This window comes from Emydura macquarii, unplaced genomic scaffold, assembly GCF_026122565.2.
Source record: "Emydura macquarii macquarii isolate MOO-44397 ecotype Brisbane River unplaced genomic scaffold, CSIRO-AGI_Emac_v2 contig_561, whole genome shotgun sequence".
NCBI lineage: Eukaryota > Metazoa > Chordata > Testudines > Chelidae > Emydura > Emydura macquarii.
This window is the reverse complement of record NW_027130698.1, coordinates 4,564,986-4,586,876: the sequence shown is the minus strand read 5'-3', so window position 1 is coordinate 4,586,876 and position 21,891 is coordinate 4,564,986. Positions and strand designations below refer to the sequence as shown.

At 40.1% G+C, this 21,891-nt stretch overlaps 1 protein-coding gene across 6 annotated transcripts in view; it reads left to right on the top strand.

Annotated features, from left to right (window-relative positions):
- Positions 1-21,891, top strand: part of WTIP (WT1 interacting protein) — a 105,722-nt gene that overhangs the window by 39,942 nt on the left and 43,889 nt on the right. For all 6 annotated transcript variants that reach the window (XR_010918321.1, XM_067540073.1, XM_067540077.1 and 3 more), the window contains exon 2: positions 2,052-2,153. Coding sequence is in view for 5 of the 6 variants with exons in the window: in XM_067540073.1 (XP_067396174.1) it covers positions 2,052-2,153 (102 nt within the window). In the remaining variant the exon portion in view is untranslated. The remainder of the gene's footprint in view (positions 1-2,051; positions 2,154-21,891) is intronic.

Genomic DNA, 21,891 nt, shown 5'->3' with positions numbered 1-21,891 from the left:
TCTCTTTCTACTGTGCGGTAGCTCAGAACTATCGATGTGCTAAGTCTTTGTGAACCCAAATAAAGACTAACCTGAAACATTTGAACTCTTCCCTATTTTAGCTTGGTGTTCCCTGCCCTCTATTAAGTGCAGTTTCTCCAAGCTAATAACATGAGATTTTTTCCTCCCTGTGGCTTTAATTTATATCATCTTTGTATAGCTTTCTCAGTATAAGCAGAGAAAAATCTGGATGATTAGGGCGTTGATCCTACAAACAGTTATGCAGGTCCTTTGCTCTAAGTGCATGAGGAGTTGCATTGAAGCCAATAAGATTTGAAGTTAACCATATGGTTAAATGTTTGCAGGATCAGGGCCTTAGCCAGCATACAAGTAGCTTAATTACGGAAGACAATTGAAGCAAAAGTGTATTTTATGTTTCTCTGAACTGCAATTTCAAAATCACATTGACTTTATTAAGTTACACTGCATAATTAAAGAGACAAGGTGGATGAGGTAATATCTTTTATTGGATCAGCTTCTGTTGATGAGAGAGACAAGTTTTTGAGCTACATAGAGCTCTTCTTCAGCTCCGAAAACTTGTCACTTTCACCAACAGAAGCTGGTCCAATAAAAGATATTACAGAGACATGGTGGGTGAGGTAATATCTTGGGACTGACATGAATATAACTGCACTGCATACTGTACAATTAAATCAGGCGAGCCATAGACCAATGGACAAATCAGGAAAACAAAAAATAAACTGTATGAAACAAGAAATAGTTTTGTACCAGTGTTTTATATATTTAATTCCTTGTTAAAGAACAGGGACAAATTAATCTCTGGTGTAAGTGGCCACAATTCCATTAAAATCAGTCATGTCAGGGATTAATTCAATTCAATCTACAGCTTCAAGAGTTTTAGGAGACACATCTGACCTATTTTAAAATTGTTATGATCCCATCAGGTAAAGTATCTGAATAATGGAAATTTGCTTCTATCACTCCATTACTGTGAGAAAACTTAGCACACTCTTTGTAGAAACCTACCCAAATCAGGAATCCTTCTCTTATCTGCAGCAGCAGCTGACTAAATAGTTCTGCAGCAGCAGTAGCTAACTAACTGGCAGTGGAACAGCTATGCTGTTATCTTCAACTGTGCTCTTGTACAAAATTGATAGGAATTGCCATTGATTTCAGTAGGAGCAGGAACAGACCTTTAGGGTAAAATCCTGACCCCACTGAAGTCAGTGGCAGAACTCCCAGCCAGGCCTGCACCCTTTACGTCTTCAGTGGAGCTGAAGGTGTAATTCCATCTTTGGTAGACATATTGGTTCTAGCTCTGATGGAGCTAGCGCGCTAAAAATAGAAGTGTAGCTGCTGCAATATGAGCTAAGTAGCCGGACCAGAATCCCACCTGAAAACCCAGATTACAGCTGTAGATATCTTGCCTTTTGTTTTGTAAAATGCCCCATGTGTGTATGGGGCTAAACATTACTGACAACAGAGAGTTAAAGAACATTACATATGACTGACAGCATCATTTTCACTGAGCTCCTTATGGACCTTATTTCACTTTTGATATATTGACTACATTATTGGAGAGAAAAAATAAACACTTCTTTTCTTTGATACTGTTTGACCAAATTGTTTGTTGTATTGGTAATGTTGAATGTAACACCTTGTGTTAAGATCACTCACCTTGTAATGAAGACTTCAGCTGTTCATTTCTTAGGAAGTCAATTCTTTCTAGAGGGCATTCAGATTTCCTGTCCCCTCTCATTTTCACCTGTCTCCGTGGGATTTCTGTGCTGTGTTTGGCCAGCGTAGCTCTTCGTGCTTTGTTTCACCAGCCATGCTAGGATTTTCTGCCTTTTATTTTTGGTTGGTTTTCACTTGCTCATTTCACGCAAGATGCCTGCCACTAATTTTGGTGTCTGGATTCTATTCAGGATCGTTAGTTCGTTGTTTTAGGGCTTGATGGGGGTACAATAAGTGTTTACAAATCAATAGCCAGCAGCTGCTTTTTGGAACTGCTGAGGATTCTGATGTTAATTCTCTTTCTTCTTCCCTAGGTATTTGTATAAAGTGTGGAAAGGGGGTATATGGAGCGAGCCAGGCATGCCAAGCAATGAGTAATCTCTACCATACCAACTGCTTCACGTGCTGCTCTTGTGGTAAGTCAGATCTACAGTATCTAGTGGCTTCCTTCCACTGTGTATTCTTTTAACATCTAACATACAGCATAAGGCCCAGTCTTGTAGTCCTTAGGCAAAATTCCCACTCATGTCACCAGCTTCAAGACTGATGATTAATGAGGTTGAGTATGCTTCATCTCTAAGCATCCAACTGCACTTTCTTAAGCAAGAGGACATATCTAATATTTGATTGACATAGTCTTATATTTTCAAAGTGACTTCAGCCCAGCCTCTATGGCACTTGGTGTATATTTGTGGAGCTTTCTGTGCATTATAATTTTTGCATACAAATGATAGACTTGATTCAAGCAAAGTTCATTTTATGCACATGCAATTTTTGTGTGCATGTACATACTTGAATGCACAAACATTTGTAAGTGCAAGTTTGAATGTGCACAAAGGGAGATCGCATGTTGAAAATTCAACTCTAAAACTGCTACAGCATTTGATTTGGTTTTTTTAAAATTCTTTCATCCAGAACTTTCCATGCCCCTCCCAATAACTTGCAGGATTTCTCTTTGAATCTGCTGGCATATCAAAGGAATGGACTCCACACACACTACGTGATTTTTAGCAAAAAGTATGGCTTTGCTAGGGAGAAACTGGGCTGTTTTCAATTCATGGTGACTCATGTTGATTTTTTTAACAAGGATATTCTACTTGGTCTGAAGAGTTCATAAACATTAGAAAATAAGCGCCACAACTTTTAGAAGTGGATGCCTAAAGTTAAACAATGACATCCATATTTAGGCACCTAAATAAGTGGCCTGTGTTTAAGACCCACAAATTCCCATTGATTTCAATAGGAGTTGCCAGTCAACAACTCTGAAAATCAGTTCATTTTTACTGAAGTGTCTCAGCATGGATTTAAGTCTCTAATTTATGAAAATGTTGGCCTCACTTTAGAAGATCTTGTTGCGATACATATATGCAGACAGAAGGCTGAGCATCAGTAGAATATGCTCAGCGTAAATTGTTTTTAAAAGGGATTAATTAAGGATTAGAAAAAGAGTAAAAGATCATTGGCATAGAACCAAACAACTTTCTACTGAAGAGACCATTGTAGCATTCACTTATGAAAGGAGAGCTGTAGGTTTGTTTGGTTTTTTTCCCCCTCTCTTTCAGGCTTTGTACAGATAGATAAATATTTGTTTAAAAAACTGAATATAGCATTTAAGTAACCTTATATAAACCGCTTTGGACCATTATCAGGTTCAAGAATAAACTTGCCTAAAATTTAAGGGTCACTTGCTCTCCCGAGTCTGTCCAAATATGACAATGGCTGAGCAGCAATTTTGCTGGCTCCTAAAGTGAACGAAGTATTTGGCCATCCTGCTAAGTAGAGAACGACAAAATACAATATCAGATCATATCTACCCAATCATCACCAAAATTAAACTTAACTTAATTACATGGAGCAAATTACAAGTCCCTCTGCATGGCAGAACACACACGGTAAAAGTAGTCTGCCATAAAGATTTGTATGTAAGTCATTCTATTTTCCAAAAGATAGTTAGAGGCAAGGGAAGGTATTTTATTAACAAAATGTCATTCTCGGTTAGTTGTTAAAACATAGCAATAAACTTTCAGACTGGCCTCCCAATGTGTGCGTGGCCAACGTCCAGCTAACAGAATGCAACGTAGGACCTGATCTCACAGAATCCCAATCAATGCTAGCAGAATTCCATGATTCCCATTATGGCCTATGAGTCACTGGATATACACTAAGTAACAATGCACCATGTTGTCCTGTGAGCTTATCATTACGGTATTCTTATGCTCTAATGCCAACCCCTGATCAGTAAGGATGCTTTGCAAGAAAGAACACTTTGATTTCTTTTTGTCTACATGCTTGATTTCGGCAAGATTCACTTTACACCAACATTTGTTATGGATGGCACTGTACTCCTTTGTTCTTTCTAGCATAGTGCATTTGAATGGTAACTGTGCTATTGATATTGCAACCCAGATCTCATTGCGGGTGAAATGTGTTTAATCAAAGCATGCTTTCAGTTACTTACAGAGATGAGCCAATAATTGAACCATTTCTCTGGACCCCACTTCTCTGAGCTTTGGAAGTTTCCTAAATACCGTGAGACCCAACCCAACCCAACTTGACAAGATTTTTTACCTAAACAAAGCCACTCTTCGGCTTCACACTTTATTTACAGTAATGTGATTCTAGGAATTGCTTTAAAAAAAAACAACAAACCCAACCCAACCCCCCTCAAACATTATGCAGACCAGTATCGGAAAGAGGGTTAGTGGATCCAGACCTGAGGAACAAGGAATGGAGGCCATACGTACAGAATGAGCCATTGTACCCTGGAAAGAGTGACTGTAGAAAGGATTTAGGGGGCTTAGTGGACAAACAACTGAACGTGAGCTCCCCATGCGACACTGTAGCAAAAATGTGATGCTTGGCTGTATAAACCGGGCAGTAGTGAATAGGAGTAGGGAGGTGATTCTTCATCTGTGTATGGCATTGGTGACCAATGCTGGACTACTGTGTCCACTTCTGGCATCCACATTTTTAAAAGAATGTTGACAAACTGGAGAAAATGCAGGAAAGAGCCACACACATTATTTGAGGGCTGGAGAAAATACCTTACAATGAGAGAGCTCGGTCTGTTTAGCTTCTCCCAAAGAAGACTGAGTGGTGACTTCAGTACGGTGTGTAAGTACCTTGACAGAGAGAAAATACTGGGTACTGAAAGGTGCTTTGATCTAGCAGAGAAAGGCATGACGAGAACCAATGGTTTAAAGCTGGAGGTAGATGAATTCAAATTAGCAATTAGGTACAAATTTTTAACATCGAGTGATTAACCATTGGAGCAAACTACCAAAGAAAGTGGTAGATTCTCCCTCAAGACCAGATGCTTTCCTGGAAGATCAGCTTTAGCTAACACAAGTTATGGGGGCTTAATACAGGGGTGACTGGGTGAAATGTAATGGTCTGTGATATGCAGGTTGTAACACTAGGTGATCTAATGGTCCTTTCTGGCCTTAAATTCTATGACTCAATGAAGAGATACTACCAGGCATAGATACAACTCTGGGCATTGGTAATTTGGTCTAATAGGGACAGCAGTAAATGCTGTGCAGCAGGAAAATGTTGCTACCCCTTTGGAACATTAATTTTCCTTCTGTAATTCCAAGGTCTGTGTTTAAAACAGTTGCCACTCACCAGTAACGCAGATCTTAGAAACCTGGGATAAAATAAAAGCAAGAGTCAGCCCTCCTCTTCCTTCTTTGGAACATATCTTATTATTTGCAAACTTTCCTCCACGAGATACCAGTCCTGTTTTCAACCAGATGGGTCTAGGCATTGTATGGTAGTTAGCTAATGGGGAGAAAAATGGTAGACCTGAAGATGTCACAAAGCATATTATATTTAGATAAACACTCCATATTTAACTATCCAAAGATTAAAAAATTAGATTTTGAACCCTTGAGAAATGTGGCTTTGGGGACTACTTCCTGAGATTGAAAGGGAGATAATGAGTTCCAGAACCTCCAGGAACCCGATTTCAGAACTATATCATGAGAATTTTGAACTTGATGTGGAAGACAAATATAATTATCTGGATAAATGGGAATAGATTCTAGATAAGGAAATTCCTCTTGAGTAACGTTACCTGATTTGGCATAGAACAACTTCCACTTCCATATGTATATTTTTTGTTTCAGTGGTAACTGACATCCTGTTGGTTAAAGAACATCAGAAGATTGCTAGAAGGGCTGTTTCCTGAAAGATTCCTTTAATTCATAATTTCAAAAGTACAAGAATATTGATGAAGGGTTTCTAATCTCAGATGGACTAGCACAAAATTATTAGGATTTAGGGCCAGATTTTAGAGAGTTCAGCACCCAGAGTGTACTGATTTCTTTTGAAAATATGGCCCCACTAGGCGAGCGTGCCCTAGAAATACATGAGATAGATGCAAAGGTTAGTAAATAGATGAAATTACTACTCATAATGCCCTTAGAACTTCCTGTTAAAAATACAAAAAATTGTGACTCTTCAGTACACCACCATGTTAGCCACTTCTAGTAGGTTTGGAGGAGGCCCCAATAATGTCTTGATTCAGATGGTCTGGGACATCCCCATAATAAAAAAGCTCACCGATGGTCTGAGAAAGGATGATAAGGCAAAAATGCCAGAGACCTGGGAAGTAGAACCCTTTTAATGTAAAATAATGACACATTTCTGCCTCTCTGTGAGTAATACTTGGAATCAGTGGACTTAATGAATATTAAATCCTAGCTCCTGTGATCTGTGGCATTTGAGGATGTCTGGCATCTCACAGTATCAGGCTTTTGTTCCCTTGGGCAGTTTTTATCTGTGTGTGTACATTGCTCCCTGTTTTTGAATGGTGCAGACCTCAAGTCCCCTGTGTAACAGGACATCCCTCTGAGATATGCTGTTTTATATAGGGCAGGTCACGCACTTCCTGTAAGGGGAAAACCAAAGCTCCCTGGTTTCCATGAGGTGTGGAGGCATGATGTTAACCCTTCCTCCATAATTGCTTAGAGAAATCAATTTCAGCTTGTAAAGGCTTTATTTAAAAAAAAAAAAAAAAAATGCTGGGTCAAAAATCTCCTCTCTGCTATTAGAATGCTGAAACCTTGTTTTTGGCCTTGATTCAGCAAAACACTTATGCACATGTTTAAATGCTTTAGGTTACTTGTGTGTTTAAGTGCTTTGCTGAATCATGTCCTTAAATAGGCTTAGAAGAATTGGATTTTTATTGGTAAATGTCAGGAAATGTCCGTTTCACAGTACACACACAAACCATTAAATATATATAATATTTCCATCCATAATTTGAAATTTACAGATCGGCTAAGTAAAAAAATGATGATTGAAAACTTAGTAGAGTTTGGTTTAAGGATATTTACTATGTATATTTTGGAATGTGAGGTTGACAAATAGCCTGCAGTATATACTGTTTTCTCTCTCTCAAGAGTTAAGCATTAGTGTGGCCAGGAATTTAGTTATAAAGTTTACTTACAGAAAAAAAGAGAACAGTTTCTCCCTGAAATGCTCAGCATCTAATCCCAAGTGATTGTATTTCAAAACATGGCAGCCTTCTTGAAAGTGTAGTGCCCTTGCAGTGGTGTTCTCTAATCCTGGGTGATGGGATGCAGATATTTATGTACTGATACATATTACAGATGGTAACAATGCCTTTAGTTATTGTTAAGAGTCACGACATGGTACTTAAACCTTAATGAAATGTTAAGCTATTTTAGTGGTGTTTTAGTCCAGAATTAATGGAAATGCTCCAGTTGTAAGAGCTCTAGAAAAATACATCTTTATTATAAGGGATGTAAATTTTTGTATTTATATTAGTTTCAAGATGATGATGGTAGATTTGCAGAAAATGAACTTTCAGGAACTACCAGAGTTTTATCCCTGTGTGTATGATCTAAAAACCTACATCAATTTCACCACTGACATTTTCTTTTCATTCACAGAAAGGCAAATGTTTGAACATTCCATATGCCTTTAATCTCTCTTCCAGCCAGTGGTTTTAAAGCACAGGAAATCATAGAAAGATCAATCAGAAGCCTACAGCAAACTGTAGAATCCCAAAGGTGTGCAGTGCATTTCTTACCTCACTTGTTATTGATCAGACTGGAGCACTCACTTGGGTTTTTATACAGCAGTTTAATAAAAAAGTGACAACTTGCAAGATCTCACGATTCTAGCTGATGACTGACAGCGCTGGTGCTGCATCAGTGCAGGTGTTTCCAGACTTTAGAAAGCCCATTACTAGCACCATGTAGAAACACACAAAGGGGTGTATTGTGCGATTATAGGGGAGCGTGGCAGCACGCAGCCTTGGCAGCGGCTCCAAAAGGCATGGTATGGCCCTGAACGCAACAGTGGCCACCCTCAGAGCGTTGCCTACATTCCTGAAGTAGTTTGTGTCCTCCAGCCTGTATGAAAAAAGAGTGAGGTTTTGACATTAGATTGCAAACTCTTTGGGGTAGGGATCACGTCCACATTTATGTGTGTATAACCCTAATACTATGGGGCCCAGTCCTGACTGAGACATTTGGGTGCTACTATAATATAAATGTCTATTAACATCATCCCCTGGCTTGCCTTGCCTGCCTAGGGGAATCTACCACAGGCTATTAGTGTGACTGAAAAGTTCTTTTGCATATTAGGTGACTGGGAATGAACCTTGGTTTACTTTTTGCCAGTAGTAATATCCATAACATCTTTAAAGAGCTGCTTACCTTCATGGCATGTTTATCAGAGCTTGGGTGAGTTTTAAAATTCTTGAACTCCCAGCAGCACATTAATGTTCTTCTTCCATCGTAGCACGTTTGTAAGAACAGCATGAATCACACGGCACCTGAATTGCATATTGCCAGTATGGGCTGTTTAGCCTTGAATTCAGTTCCCTACCAGTGTTTGTGATGTTTATGTTGAATAAAACATAATTCAATGCTGGAACTGTTTAGGGTATGAGTTGTTGGGTTTTTGGGTTTTTTTGCTGTCTCCCCACCTGTAATGTCTAGGTCAGTAATCAGAGTTTATGATACAAAAATACCTAAGCCTGGGCTTTTAACTACCTAGCATCCAGAAGTTGATTTGGGTAATTCAGCTGTAGTTGTGAATAACAGTTTTACTACAAGCTGGACTGTTCCAGGCATCTAGGATCACACTGAGGTCATGAAAAGAAGAGCCAATTAATATCACACTTAGAGGTAAATTGTTGAAGTGTTGGAAGGATTTCTGGCTGCATTACTCCCATTAGAGTGAACTATTCCCTTAGTTTCATAGATCAGACCTTTGAGCTATTCCGTCTGAGATCCTGCCTGTGTCAGTGGTTGATACCTGATGCTTAGAGAAGGGCAAGCTGGCCAGTGATTCAGTGCTGTGTACGTGGGAAACATTCCTTCCTGACCTCCATGGACTGAAGTATGAGATCCGGATGCATAACTTGCATAACTACAAATGTTATTCATCTAATACTCAGACTCTGTATTCGGATTTCATCCATGGCCACCTAGATGCATTGAGGCTTCCTAGCCATATGCTGAAACACCAATATGTCTTGACACATCCTGGAAATGTGATATGTGTGAGGCAGCTGATTAATGTGGGACTCAGTGGAGAGCTAAATACTTTGGAGGGGAATGAGTTCAGCTAAGAAGAATCACTGAGGCAGCTAGCAAAATAGTAACCTTGTAGCAATAGAGTAGGTCCAGGTTAATGTGAAACTCAACGCTTGGAGGGGATGGGACAAGTAGTTGCCAGAGTTCAGAAAATATACAATACATTTCAGACCTGCTTTTGATTGCATCGTTGTGGGGTTGGCTGGAAAGAAGAAATAAAGATGAGAATTGACTTTGGCTGTGTTAGAAATTCAATCAGCCAGTCACTCAGATTGTCACTCCCATCCTGATAAACCCAGTTCTTACATGCACACCAGTTCATGCTTTTTGGGGCTCTTCCTTAAATGCATGAATTTTGGGCATTCCTCTCTCTTACCCACTGCATTACATGAATTCTGGGCTCTCCTCTGCTCCACCATTTGGCTGTACGGACCTCTTTCCCATATAATTTATGCTCTGCAATGCCCCAAGGATTTGTCCATGGCCCACTTCTTTTCTTTATATACCTTCCACCTTGGACACAACTTCCATGAAGAGGTGCCAACTTTTTGTCTCCTTTGATTTGGTCTCTGATCCCTCACTCTACCTATTTTGACTCTGACCAGTATTTATTCTACTACAGAATAGTTCAAAGTGTTAGGTTCTATTAGGTTTCTGTGTAAAAATTATTTTTATTCCTCATTTCAAACGTACACTAGAATTTACCTTAACTCAGACTTTAATTTAGCTGCCTTATCAGTAAATATATTTACCACCCTGCCTCTGCAAAATTGCCAGAATTTGTCCTCATCTTGAGCCTGGGATTGTTTGAATTCTTACTAGGCCTAATTATTTCCCATTTTGACTACTGTAATTGCCTGTTTTATGGTTTTCCTGAATCCCTGTTCTCTAACTTGAAGGGTTCCAGAATACTGCAGCATGACTTATCCTCACCCAAGGAAGCAAGACCACATCACCACCAACTTTGGTTCCTTAAGAGTCTCTTCCTATTAAGCAAGCTGCCCTCCTTGTTCTCCACACTTATTTAACTGAACTAGGGTGACCAGATGTCCCGATTTTATAGGGACAGTCCCAATATTCAGGGCTTTTTCTTATATAGGCATCTATTGCCTCCCACCCCCCTGTCCTGATTTTTCACACTTCCTATCCAGTCACCCTAAACTCAACCCTTTTTAAATCTTTTCCCACTTACTCCAGCTCCTGATCTCTGTTATTTTCTATTTCCAGCCCTGACCTCCTCTCTGTCCCTTCCCACAACCTTTCATGGTTGGAGTTGCTTCTTTACTTATTCTGCCCCCTCTATAGTAACTGACACTCTCTACTCCAACCTCTCATATTACTTGCACTCTGTCATTCCCACCTAACTTATGACTGATATCCTCTGTAAGTTGTTTTGTGCAGCTCTGCCCATACGGTACTATATAAAGTTAAACTCTGTTGTACTATCTCTGCTATCCTCCTGATACGTGCCCTGCCCGTCTCATCAGTGCCTCCACCAATCCATCTTGCAAGTGTTTGTGTTACTACTCTCTACCCCCCTCATACTTGCCTAATACTGCCTCATGCTGCTTTTCCTTTACAAAGTTTACTGCAAGGGGGAAGTGCCTTCCTGATCCTGAAAGTTTGCTCAGACCCACCGTTAGAAAGTAGGCCTGTTTTTACTGTATATGTTTGTAAAGTTCTTTAGATTTATAAGCAAAAGGTCACTGAGTTTCCATGACCCATTTACTCCAGATGACATTCCTCTTGAAAGTATTTTTTGTTTCTCACTCGCTTTAAGAACTTTCTTCCAAGGAGAATGTCACCTGTTGTAAGGGGGAAAGGTGGTGGAAATTGAGGAATTTTTAGTTTGTGAAGTTCTTTACATATGTAAAATTAAACAATGAAAGCAGGCCTGCTGTTGTTTTTCCGTGAACGTATCATGAAAATGAAGGCCATCCAGCGATTTGTCATACAGGCCTACTTTCTTTCCCGTAGAGGGTATTAGCAAATTCTCAGGAAATTCTAAAACCCAAGAATTGATGGACTTGTGCTTTAATCCTCCTTAATCACAGGACTGAGAGTTAGGAGGCCTGGATTTTATTCCTAGCTCTGCTACTGGCTTTCTATGTAATCTTGGACAAATCACTTAAATTCTATGCCTCGTTTTTGCCCATCTGGAAATAATAATTCTTACCTACCTCATATGGTTGATGTTAGGTTAATTTAATTAATATTTGTAAAGCATTTGGAGATTCTGAGTTGGAAGAACTAAAGAAGTGCAAAGTCTTGTAAATTATCATTATTAGTCATAATAATTATTGTATTATAGATGTCTCTTATATGGAGGCAGCGTTCCTAGTCTCTGTCAGCCAAACCCTACTGCTGCTGCAGCAGCATGCTATTGAAAATAATTACGTGCTCAAATAATGACTATTTACCATTTATAAAAGACTATCTTGAGGATTAAATGTCATTAAATAAGAAGAGTAATGTAAGGTTTTCAGAAGACTGTTTTCCCAGCACCCTCCCCAGAGGTCCTAAAGCCTGGGCCACATGAGTAACTTTCTCATTCTTGTGTCCATGCTGAAGGTTGTGTTTTTAATTTGTTTTAAGTATCCAAGGAATGCTGTCTACAATGTTCATAGGACTCTAAATCGGATGTGAGACACAAACGCACTCGAGCAGCTTATCAGAGAAGCAGGCTTGGCATGAGGCCTACATAAACAACCATAAATTCTTTCTCATTTAAATGAAAGGCCTCTGGAGGATTGGCCAGTTATAACGGCAGTGGGCTGTCCTTGGGCACCAATGAAAGTGCTTCAGTTGACCTCTGGTATTAACATGAGTTGAATGTTTTGTTTACTTCTAAACTTACTATTATAAAATGACCAGGATGCAACTTAGTTTGAGTAAAGCTGACTACTGTAGGGTGCTTTCCAGAGATATTTACCAATGGTCAGAACGCTTTCCCATCTTTCACTTCTTAAAAAAGTTTTAACCAGGCTGTTGCCCAGGTAAGATAATTTGTCTACCAACCCCCACCCAAACACACACGAACTCTCCCAGAAATGACAGCCCGGGAACAAAGTTGGTAAATTTGATTTTAGCCAGAAAACGTTTTTTTCTTCAAGTAACTATCTCGTTTCCTGAAAATCCAGCCTCTGACCAAAGCTTCCCATAGGCCTTTTAGAGTTATCATTCCTTAGGGTCAAATCTTGGTTCAGTTGCAATCAGTGGCAAAACTACTCTTGACTTCATTGGGAACAGGATTGGGCTCTTAGCTTCTCATATGCTCAGTAGGGTCCTGATCCAGCTCCGACTAACCTCAATGGAGCATGAACAGGCTCTGAAAGAGCACAGTCAGAGCTGAAGCTATATGGTGGAGACGTGGAGTTCTTTCTAGACAGCCCTTTTCCACTCAGTTTTGTGAAAGGAGGATTAGTTCTGAAGTAAAACTATTTTATTTTGACTTTGAACACTATGCTAATACTGGTAAGAAAATTCCTGTCTGGTCCTACTGAGTTAATTAACCCCGAGGGTCTTACTAGGGTGAATCCTGTACATAGATGCATTGGAAAGGTTGCATCATGTTGGATTGATGAACATTGGAACTTTAAATCTTCATGCCCCCGAACACAATCCCACTGTATTCAATTAAGTACATTAAATAAAATTTAAAAACTAACCTCCAGAAAACCTGTCCACCTCATCACAGCTTTCATCAGAGACTCCTCCCTGGCCAATGTTCAGTTCTCATTCAGTACCACCCAATTTCTACGTTTACTGAATCCGTTTGGAAGTCAGCAAAAACCCTGTATCTTTTTCAACTCAGCCAACGTGTTTTGGCAGCTGACACAGATAATGTGATATGCACTAGAATATCTGTGCATGTCTAATAATTAGTGTTCTTTTATGTGTGATGAAAGCATTCTAACACACTGTAGCTGGTCTCCAATACATGAACGTTTTATGCTGTATCCTAAAGCTGTCATCTTGCTGTTGGGATCTCCTATCTCACAAGATTAGCCTGGCCAGCATTTTTCTTGTTTAAAATTTAAATAAATTAGAGAAAAGAGAGTGATTTTTTTTTTTTAAAGGGGAGGGAATGTTAAAATATAAAATGCAATAATTCTCGGCCTGATCCTGCATTCTTTTTGTAGCCCAAACTCCAACTGATCTCGAGAAGAGCTTTAAATGCAAGAATTGCTCCTGAGTGTGCAGCATTTGCATAATCAAAAATTCAGCAACTGGTTGACACCCAGGTCTGCTTTCTTTATACACAAACATTTCATACACTTTATACACCAAGTAGAGGACCCCAATCTACAGCCCTAACTCAGACATAAATTGCCACCAACTTCCATGGGAGTCGTGTGTATTTCGGACTTTTCAACCACTAATCTACTGATGCATTAATAATCAAATGGTTCTGTTACTCACTAAAACGATGACATGTGTGACTGCATTGACACCGCACTTCAAAGACACACTCTATTTCACAAAGAGCAGAATTAGGTGTGGTATCTTTAATGTTGTAGGGCTCAAGCCTGCAAGGTGCTGAGCAGCTCCTGAGAGATGCACAGAGACATCAGCTCCATGGGTCAGTGACGGCAGTAGGTGAGGACAAACCATAAAGTCAAAGACAGTAACTAGCACTCCTGCTCTAACTAAAAGTCTTCCAATAGCTTTAAAAAAGAAAAAGCCCTGAAGCTATGACATACAAGTCCAAAGCCCACCGAAGATGATGGGAATATTTCTGCTGACTTCAGTGAGGTTTGGATCAGCCTCACAGACCTGTAGATAACAGCATCATTCTAAAAGGCTTCTTTTCATCAGAGGAAAACTGCTATGACTGAAGTGACATCTCACAGGAAGTTGTAACTTTCTGAACTACGGGGAAGCTGGAAGTGTCAAGAATACAAGGCGGTAGGCAGCTTTTAAGTTGTACAGTGAGAAAATAAAGGAGCTATGGCACTATGCAGTAGCTGAGGATCTGGTCCAATATGTTTTATGTTCCCATTATGTTCTACTTTTATGTGACAAACCTCTTCCACTCTGGTTATTCTGAAAATTATTCCCTCTCCCACGTCTGACCACACCACCCTCCAATCCTTCAACCCTTCAGCAATCCTTGTGCATCAAATTCATGCTCCTTGTCCTCACCTTCAAGACACTACATAATCTCATCCTCACCTACATCTCTGGGGTTATTTCTTCTTCCTCACCTATTCATGCTGTACACTCTTCACAGGTTACTGCTCCTTTTGTCTGTTTCATGCATTCTTTGCTTTGTGCCTTAAATCCTGTGCTTGGAACAGTCTCCCACTGTACTAGATTGATTATGGTGATATGACTTTGATAATTTAATTCAACTTACTGCTTAGATATTCTGTACTGTAGCTCTTCCAGCTGAGTTCCCTGAGAAATTCCTGCCTGGAAATAACCCAAATAATTTCTTTGAGAAAGTCAATAGGTTCCTGAACTTAAGAACTGCAGTAATGTAAAATCAAACCTATGGAAACAATTTTCTGGATCAGTATTAACAGCGCAGCAGTCTTCTCAGAAGAAAAAAGGAAAGTAGCTTAAAGAATACATAGCCAACTGGGACTCGATTTGCTGTGTCAGTGAGTTATTTAATGAAGGAGAATTTGCATACTTTTTTGGGGGTGGAGGATAATCATCCAGTTAAACTCCCAAGAAGGTGTGTAGATTAGAGCCAGAGATCATATTTTCTAAGCCTTGCTTTCAAAAGAGTCAAAAACATGTTATTTTTTTATTACTCTTGGGTAAATACTAGTAGCAAATCATCCGTTGGCTTCACAAATGTTCTTCTTTCAGGCAGTGTGGCTCACAGGGGACTTGAGCTCTGTGGGAAATGCCTAGGTTTTTGGTTGGTTGGGTTTGTTTTTGTTTTTTGTTTTTGTTTTTTTGCTATTAAAACACAGTGATAGCGTATTCACACCAGCATCTTATGTATAAAAAAATCAAAACCTAGTAATAGCATATTTTTAAGAGCAGTTTAGTATATAAAGAATTGTATTACAGGCACATTTCAGTGGACTAACCTTGGATGTTATGCTGATTGCCTATGTACTAACTGCTGTATAAAGGTAGACCATACTTCAGTATCAGCAGAATTTACAGAATTGATTCCCTACATTTTTAGATGAATGACCCCATGGTTTTATAACAACCATTCAGTCTGGTGTTTGTGGGCTACTGTAATTTTGTAAATAGCTGCACTTTGGTTTGGGCATGTGAATAGGATATGAGAATATGGAAAACTGAAAAAATCAAAAGAGGGAGTGACCAACCTAGATATAAGATTGCCTGAAAGACATCCAGAGGTTTTCATTGTCTTAGTCACCCATGACTGGTTATAGCTAGTGGTGGGCTGCTGGCTCATGCTGGGTAGGGAAGAGAGGAAGGAAGTGGATTTTAGTGGAAAATTGATTGCATCTACTTGGGTTCTTTCCAGCTGAATCCTGAGTTAGGAACATTCATCCTGAACTAATTGTTAGGGAGAGTTGGCTGAAACCTCACATACTTCTTAAAGAAAAGAATAGTATTAAAGAAACAATATCTTTATTGTATTTGAGTGCCAAGAGAAGTGAGCGTACTATCAGAGTCCTACCTATGCAGCTCTTTATGCCTTGAAAGTTGCATGTATTTTAGTTCTAACATAACCTCAGAATGTCTTACAGAAAGGTGGAGAAGGCTGATGGGTCATTTTTTCCACAGAAATTTGAGCATGATACATTTTAGAGGACAGTTTTTTCCATAAAAAACATCGGGTGACCTGGCAAACTCCAACTCTCTTTTGGTTTCTCATAAGGTATGTTTAATTAAAATAGTTGTAGTCATATTTTGATCACCACAAAACACACAAAAAAAGATTATCGGAAAATTATCAAAGATCCTAGGCCGGATTCTACTCTCAATGACATTAATATAAATCTGAGTATCATGGGCTTCAAGAGTTAGTCCAACTTTACTCCAGCATAAACCAGAGAAGAGTTTGTTCTGTTGTCAGTGTGCTGGCAGATTAGGGTCTGTTTCCTCAAATTTAGTAGTAAATAACTGATTTACTAGTAAATATTCCGTAACTACGAAATATGTGTTTTTGAAAGCTTGTACATTGTTTTACTGTTCCGCTATCTATCTTGATATTATTTCAAAAGTTTATCAGTGTGTTTAAGTTTTCCTAAGTGTCCTTAGCCATTTCAGTTTCAGATGGGTCTGGATGAGAATGCTTTTTAGTTAACAGACCACTCTACTGATATTCTCAAAGGCCTTTTGTCCTCCACCATTGCTATAATGGCCTCTCTTCCTCTGCTTCACTGTCCCATGTCACTGTGGTGTAAAGCTGGCTTCTGACAGATGAATGGAGCAGAAAGGTGGCTGAGAGGCTGGTGGGTGAAGACACAGTCTGAATCTGACTGATTACAACATAAAAGAATTTTTGAAGTGTTATGGAGTGAGTATAGAAGAAGTAAAGAAAGTTGCTTTGCCTTTGCCATGGCAATCAAAGCAACTGTCCCGAGTGACAAAGTACCTGGTGAATCTGGGATGCCTCTGCTCAAATTCAGAGTTGAGTATTTAACGCTATTACGGACTTTCCATCTGCTTTGTTGATAAGACCTCTTAAATTGGGACGGGATTGCCATCTTCCATGGTAGCAGAACTTTGCCTGTGGGAATGGACAAATGCAGAGTTTCAACCAGTGTCACTCACTGAGGTGTGTGCGGTGCTTGGGAATACAGCTGTGAGTTAGACTGGCAAAGTGCAGCAGGGAGTCATTATGTCTGTTGTTGCTGGAGATGGTCAACACCGCTTTTCAGGACAGGAAGGGGTTGCCATCATCATTTAATGAAATAATGGTCAGGCTATTGCTCAAGAATCTCAGCAATCATTGTCTTTTTCCTGATGTCCCATTTTGTGGAAATGAGAGTCAAGTATTGAGACGGTGACACAACTGTGGCAACACCTGGGGTCTTCAGACTTTGTTGACCTCGTCCTATTTGATTTTACACTTTGATACGGCACAGAGACCATACTGGGTGTGTTGGCTAGATGATCTCTTTCTGGATATGACTCAGATAAAGTATCCAGGCTGATTCGTTTAGATTTGTCAGCAGCTGCCTTTGATGCCATTGACTGTGAGGTGCTGACGCACATAAGTCTACTGGCAGGAAGAAAGAAAGCTTATTCTTGTGCAGATCTGTTCTTGTCTCTCTCAGAGGACTCAGTGGGTAGTTTTGGGCAATTACCTTCAGGGATCTCTCTTGCAGATTGCCACAAGATTTGGTCTTGTCCACCCCGCTTGCACAGCATATATATAAAATATTAGGAGAGAGAGTGAGGTGGTATGGGATTCTGTGCCTTCATATACAGCGTAGACAGATGCCACTCTGCTCCTTGTCTTTATTTTATCTGGTCCTGCTGTTGCTGCTGATCAGATTTGTCACTGTCTAGCCAAGAGCCCAGTTGTTCTAAGAGCTAGCTAGGTGAGGCTCAACTTAAGTGAAAGAGAAGTAATGTAATCAGCTGGGGGAAGAACTGGAGGTAATGCGGGAGGCTCTGTCAGCTCACTCAGCTGAGAGAGTTTACTTGCCCTTTGTTGTTCAGGTTTGCAACATGGGGCTGTGTTGGTTCCCCAGCTGGTTCTGGTTGTTCAAACAGCAAGCAGGCTCCAAGAGAGCTTGACTAGAGATTGCAAACCTTTCCTTTGGATAGAGATCTATTGCAATAGCCACTTTGAGGTGGGTTATAGCAATAAACTGTATGGGAAGGCCATTTGGAACTTCAGCTGGTGCAGAATTTGGTGGTCCACTTACTTAGCAATATTCCTCGCAGGAAGCACATACATGGAGTGTAAACCCTTTGGGGAAGGGACTACTTTCTCATTGCTTGCCTGCACTATGCCTAGCACAATTCCTGACTGGAGATCCCAGGTTCTACTGCAATGCAAATAACAGTACATCTGTGCTCTGTGTTTGCACAGGCCTCCACTTCATGTCTGCATCCAGTTCATTTCCAGATGCAGTTCAAGGTGTTGACTTTGACTTATAAAACTCTAAATAGTTTGGGCCCTGGCTTATACCTCTAGGGCATGACAGCAGCTGAGATCAGCCCACCTACTTGAACTAAGAGCCCCTATGTTAAATGGATGGGGGCTAGTGACAGGGCATTTTCAATGGAAACAGGGTGGCTGAGGGGAGGGAGGGAGGCAGCATTTTATTTCCTGAGTTTGACAGGCTGGAAAAGTACCAGTTCGATTTTGTATGTTTGTTTGTTTGTGTTTTATAAAATCTGCATGCACGGAGACCTTTGAATGGTGTGATAATGTATAAGGCAACCCCTTAAATTCCAGCATGTAATGGGTTACAAGAAAAGCCCAGACTCCCTGCCTGTCACATGGGTGATGGGGCAGGGCTATGAAAGCAAAGGGGAACTGGAAGCTATTGTAGCGTGGGAGCTTCCTAGGGAGGAAGGAGTATCTTTTCCCCTCCCATCTTGCTGAATGCTGGAAAAGGCTCTAGTGGTTGTTACCAAGTGTTCTGACTTGATTTGCCTTTGTTTTTAATCTTCTATGTTATTAATAAAGCTAGCCCTGAGGAAAGGAACCTGAACTGAACTATAGTTTGGGGCTTTATTTTACCTTTCTCAGACAGTGTATCTGCCTACTAGCTTACAGAGGGGAGTATAGATAAAATAAATAGCTATTAAATCAACTCAGGCTGTTACTTTTCTTTTTAATTTTTAAACACATGCTTGACTTAAATTTTATAAATCCGTTTTCAATATAAGCTCTTCCGTCTGAGATCCATGGAAATAATATATGTCCTCCACTGGAAACAAAGGGTGGAATAGGCTGGATAAATAAATAAGCAGGAGAGAAAGGAAACGTCTGCCAAATTTTCAGATTCTCACATTGTATGAAAGATTGAAAATGTCTCTGGGGTTCATAATTTGGTACCTACAATGTTCCACTCCCACTACAGGCCACAGACTCCCTGCTTGTCCCAGTAGCGTTGGGTTACTTCGGTTTAGTAACATGACTGGAGCATAGGAGAGGGAGAGAGAATTCCACACTAAAGCAAACAATGCATTAAGGCTGTGTCTGCACTGCCAAAAAAGGTGGGCTTTTACAGTAAGATATATGATTGGTATCTCACTGTATAATCCTAGTGGAGACAAGGCACAGGCAGTTGTTAGCACGATGTAGCTAGGCATGGTGGGCTTCACTTGACCTGATTACATTGTGGTTAGCTAACGTGATCACTAGCATGAGGTAAAATCCTAGTGAAGACTGGACAGTTTGTTGTTTTAACACGTTAGCACATCAAGGTAAATATTGGGGAGAGCATCTGGTTTACACCTGGAGCTGTGAATGTGTTAATACTACAACTGCTTGTCTTCATTTGGATTGTACTATGGGTTAGCTAACGCATGATAAGAACATACTTTTTTCCTAATGAAGACTAGATCTGCCTTGTGGGAGATCCTCGGCAGTTGTCAATGGAGCCAGGATGATTTACGTCAGTGGAGCTCTGACCATTTATACCAGCTGCTGATCTGCCCCCTTGTATATTCTTTTATAATCCTGCAAAGTGAGTGTGGAACCCCATCATTTTGATTTGGTAGCAGTTTGCAATCACTTTGCACTGATGGAAATGACCACACACCACCCAGGGCAATGTTCTAAAGAATTTTATAATTTTGTTTGCACTCAGATACCATAGTGCCATACCATTGCACTAAGATACCATAGTGTGGGCAAACTACTAATGGACAGAGAGAGAGACTAGATAAACTTTTGACCCGCTAAGGTAGACTGACTTGATATAGAGATACGAAATGAATCTTGATTTGGTAATCACTGTACAAACACAAAATCAAAATTAATCTGCAGTTCTGACATAAAGACACATATTTAAAAAAATTTAATTATAGATGGGATTCTGAAAATTGGGGTAAATTAAATTCAGATTTTTAAAAACATAATTTAAAATTATATCTTGAAAATGTTTGCTATGATTCCCCTACGTGAATATTTTTTTTAAATCTACTCTTTCTATCTACCTGATAATATTTTATTAGAATTTGTTCACAGACTCTGAATGCTCTTTCCTGAAAGAATCTATGTAAAAGGAGAAAACAATACACATCCTGTACTCCACCTTCACAGGCCTCTGGCGTACCATGCCACCTTTTGTTTGCAAGAGTTTAAATTTCAAATAAAATCCCAGCATTCTTTTGAAAAAAAGGAAAGGGCCTCTCCCCTGCTTAGATTGTCAAATCCCAGACTAGGCCGAAATTGAATAGGGCAAGTCAGTGACCTCAGGCAGAAAGAATGTTGCTTATTTACGTAGAGCTTCTGCTATTTTAGCAGCAAACCTTTTCTTCTGAAAGGACAATGTATACTGTTTTGTGTTTATGGCCAAGTAAGGAGCTTGTACATTTGAGATTTGCATCCTAATAGCCTAGTAACTTAATATACAGCATCCTCAAAAATAGCAATGTAAGACTTTGTTTTGTCTTAGCCACCTCAAATTTTTTTAAAAGGGCTTTACAAAAGTTCTCTGTAAAACTATCCGTGGGGTACAGCTGCTTCTATGTTGGGTTCTGTTTTTTAAATAGCAAAGTTGCATCTAGTTCTTTCTTTCTTAGACATCAGGGCAGAGCTCTGAAAGATTTTGATGCATCTTGATGCTTGGGGCGGGTGGCATTCCTTCAGTCTGAAACCAGAAAAATGTGTCAGTGTGTGTATACACACACACCAGGCATTTTTCCTGAAATAATGAAAGATCTTTACAACTGTTCTGGCCTGTCAGATGAGCCTGCAATTCCAAATGGTTTTTAAAGTGTGTGTTGCTCAATAGATCGTAACCATGAGGGACTATTGTGTAAGAAAAGCACACATTTAGAATCCAATCCTACATTCCTTGAAATCAGTGGGAGTCTGGGCGTGAAAGGAATGCAGGATTGGGTCCTAAAACAGGGGAGTAAAATTCTGTGCCAGATTTCTTTGAAAAGACGAATACAGCACATCCACAGTAGCCACTTAGTGTTTCAAATTTCAAACGGCTGAAGCCTGTGAAAAGTGGCTTCTGCCAACATGCAGCATCTTCTTTTCAAAGGAATTTGGTCCTGATTTTTTTTTTCTCCTCCCTGAAAAAATCAGAATCCCTAGAAATTCACCCTTCCCTCTCAAAGTCTGAGCAATCAAGCTTGTTCCAGGGGAGGACCATAGGGGCACTGTGACTGCAGTGCAGCCTGTGAGCTGGGCTAACCCACCCTGATGCCCTTCTGCGCCCCAATATGGGGTTTGTGTGTGTGTGTATTTGACCCACTGGATCCCTGTAATTCCCTCCTTCTTTTCCGCCATCCCTGTAAATCAGCACTCACATTGCCAACCGGTCTTGTGCAGGTCCTCTGCAGGGGATGGAATTTGCCTCCCAGGGTTAACGAGTCAGATGAGTGCACAAGGGCCAAAAGCAGATTTGCAGCTCCCCATCCGCAGCACGGGGTGAAACGGGAGAGCCCATCCACAGGAAATGTCCGTGGCAGATCCCCACAGCTAAGCCCAGAGGGA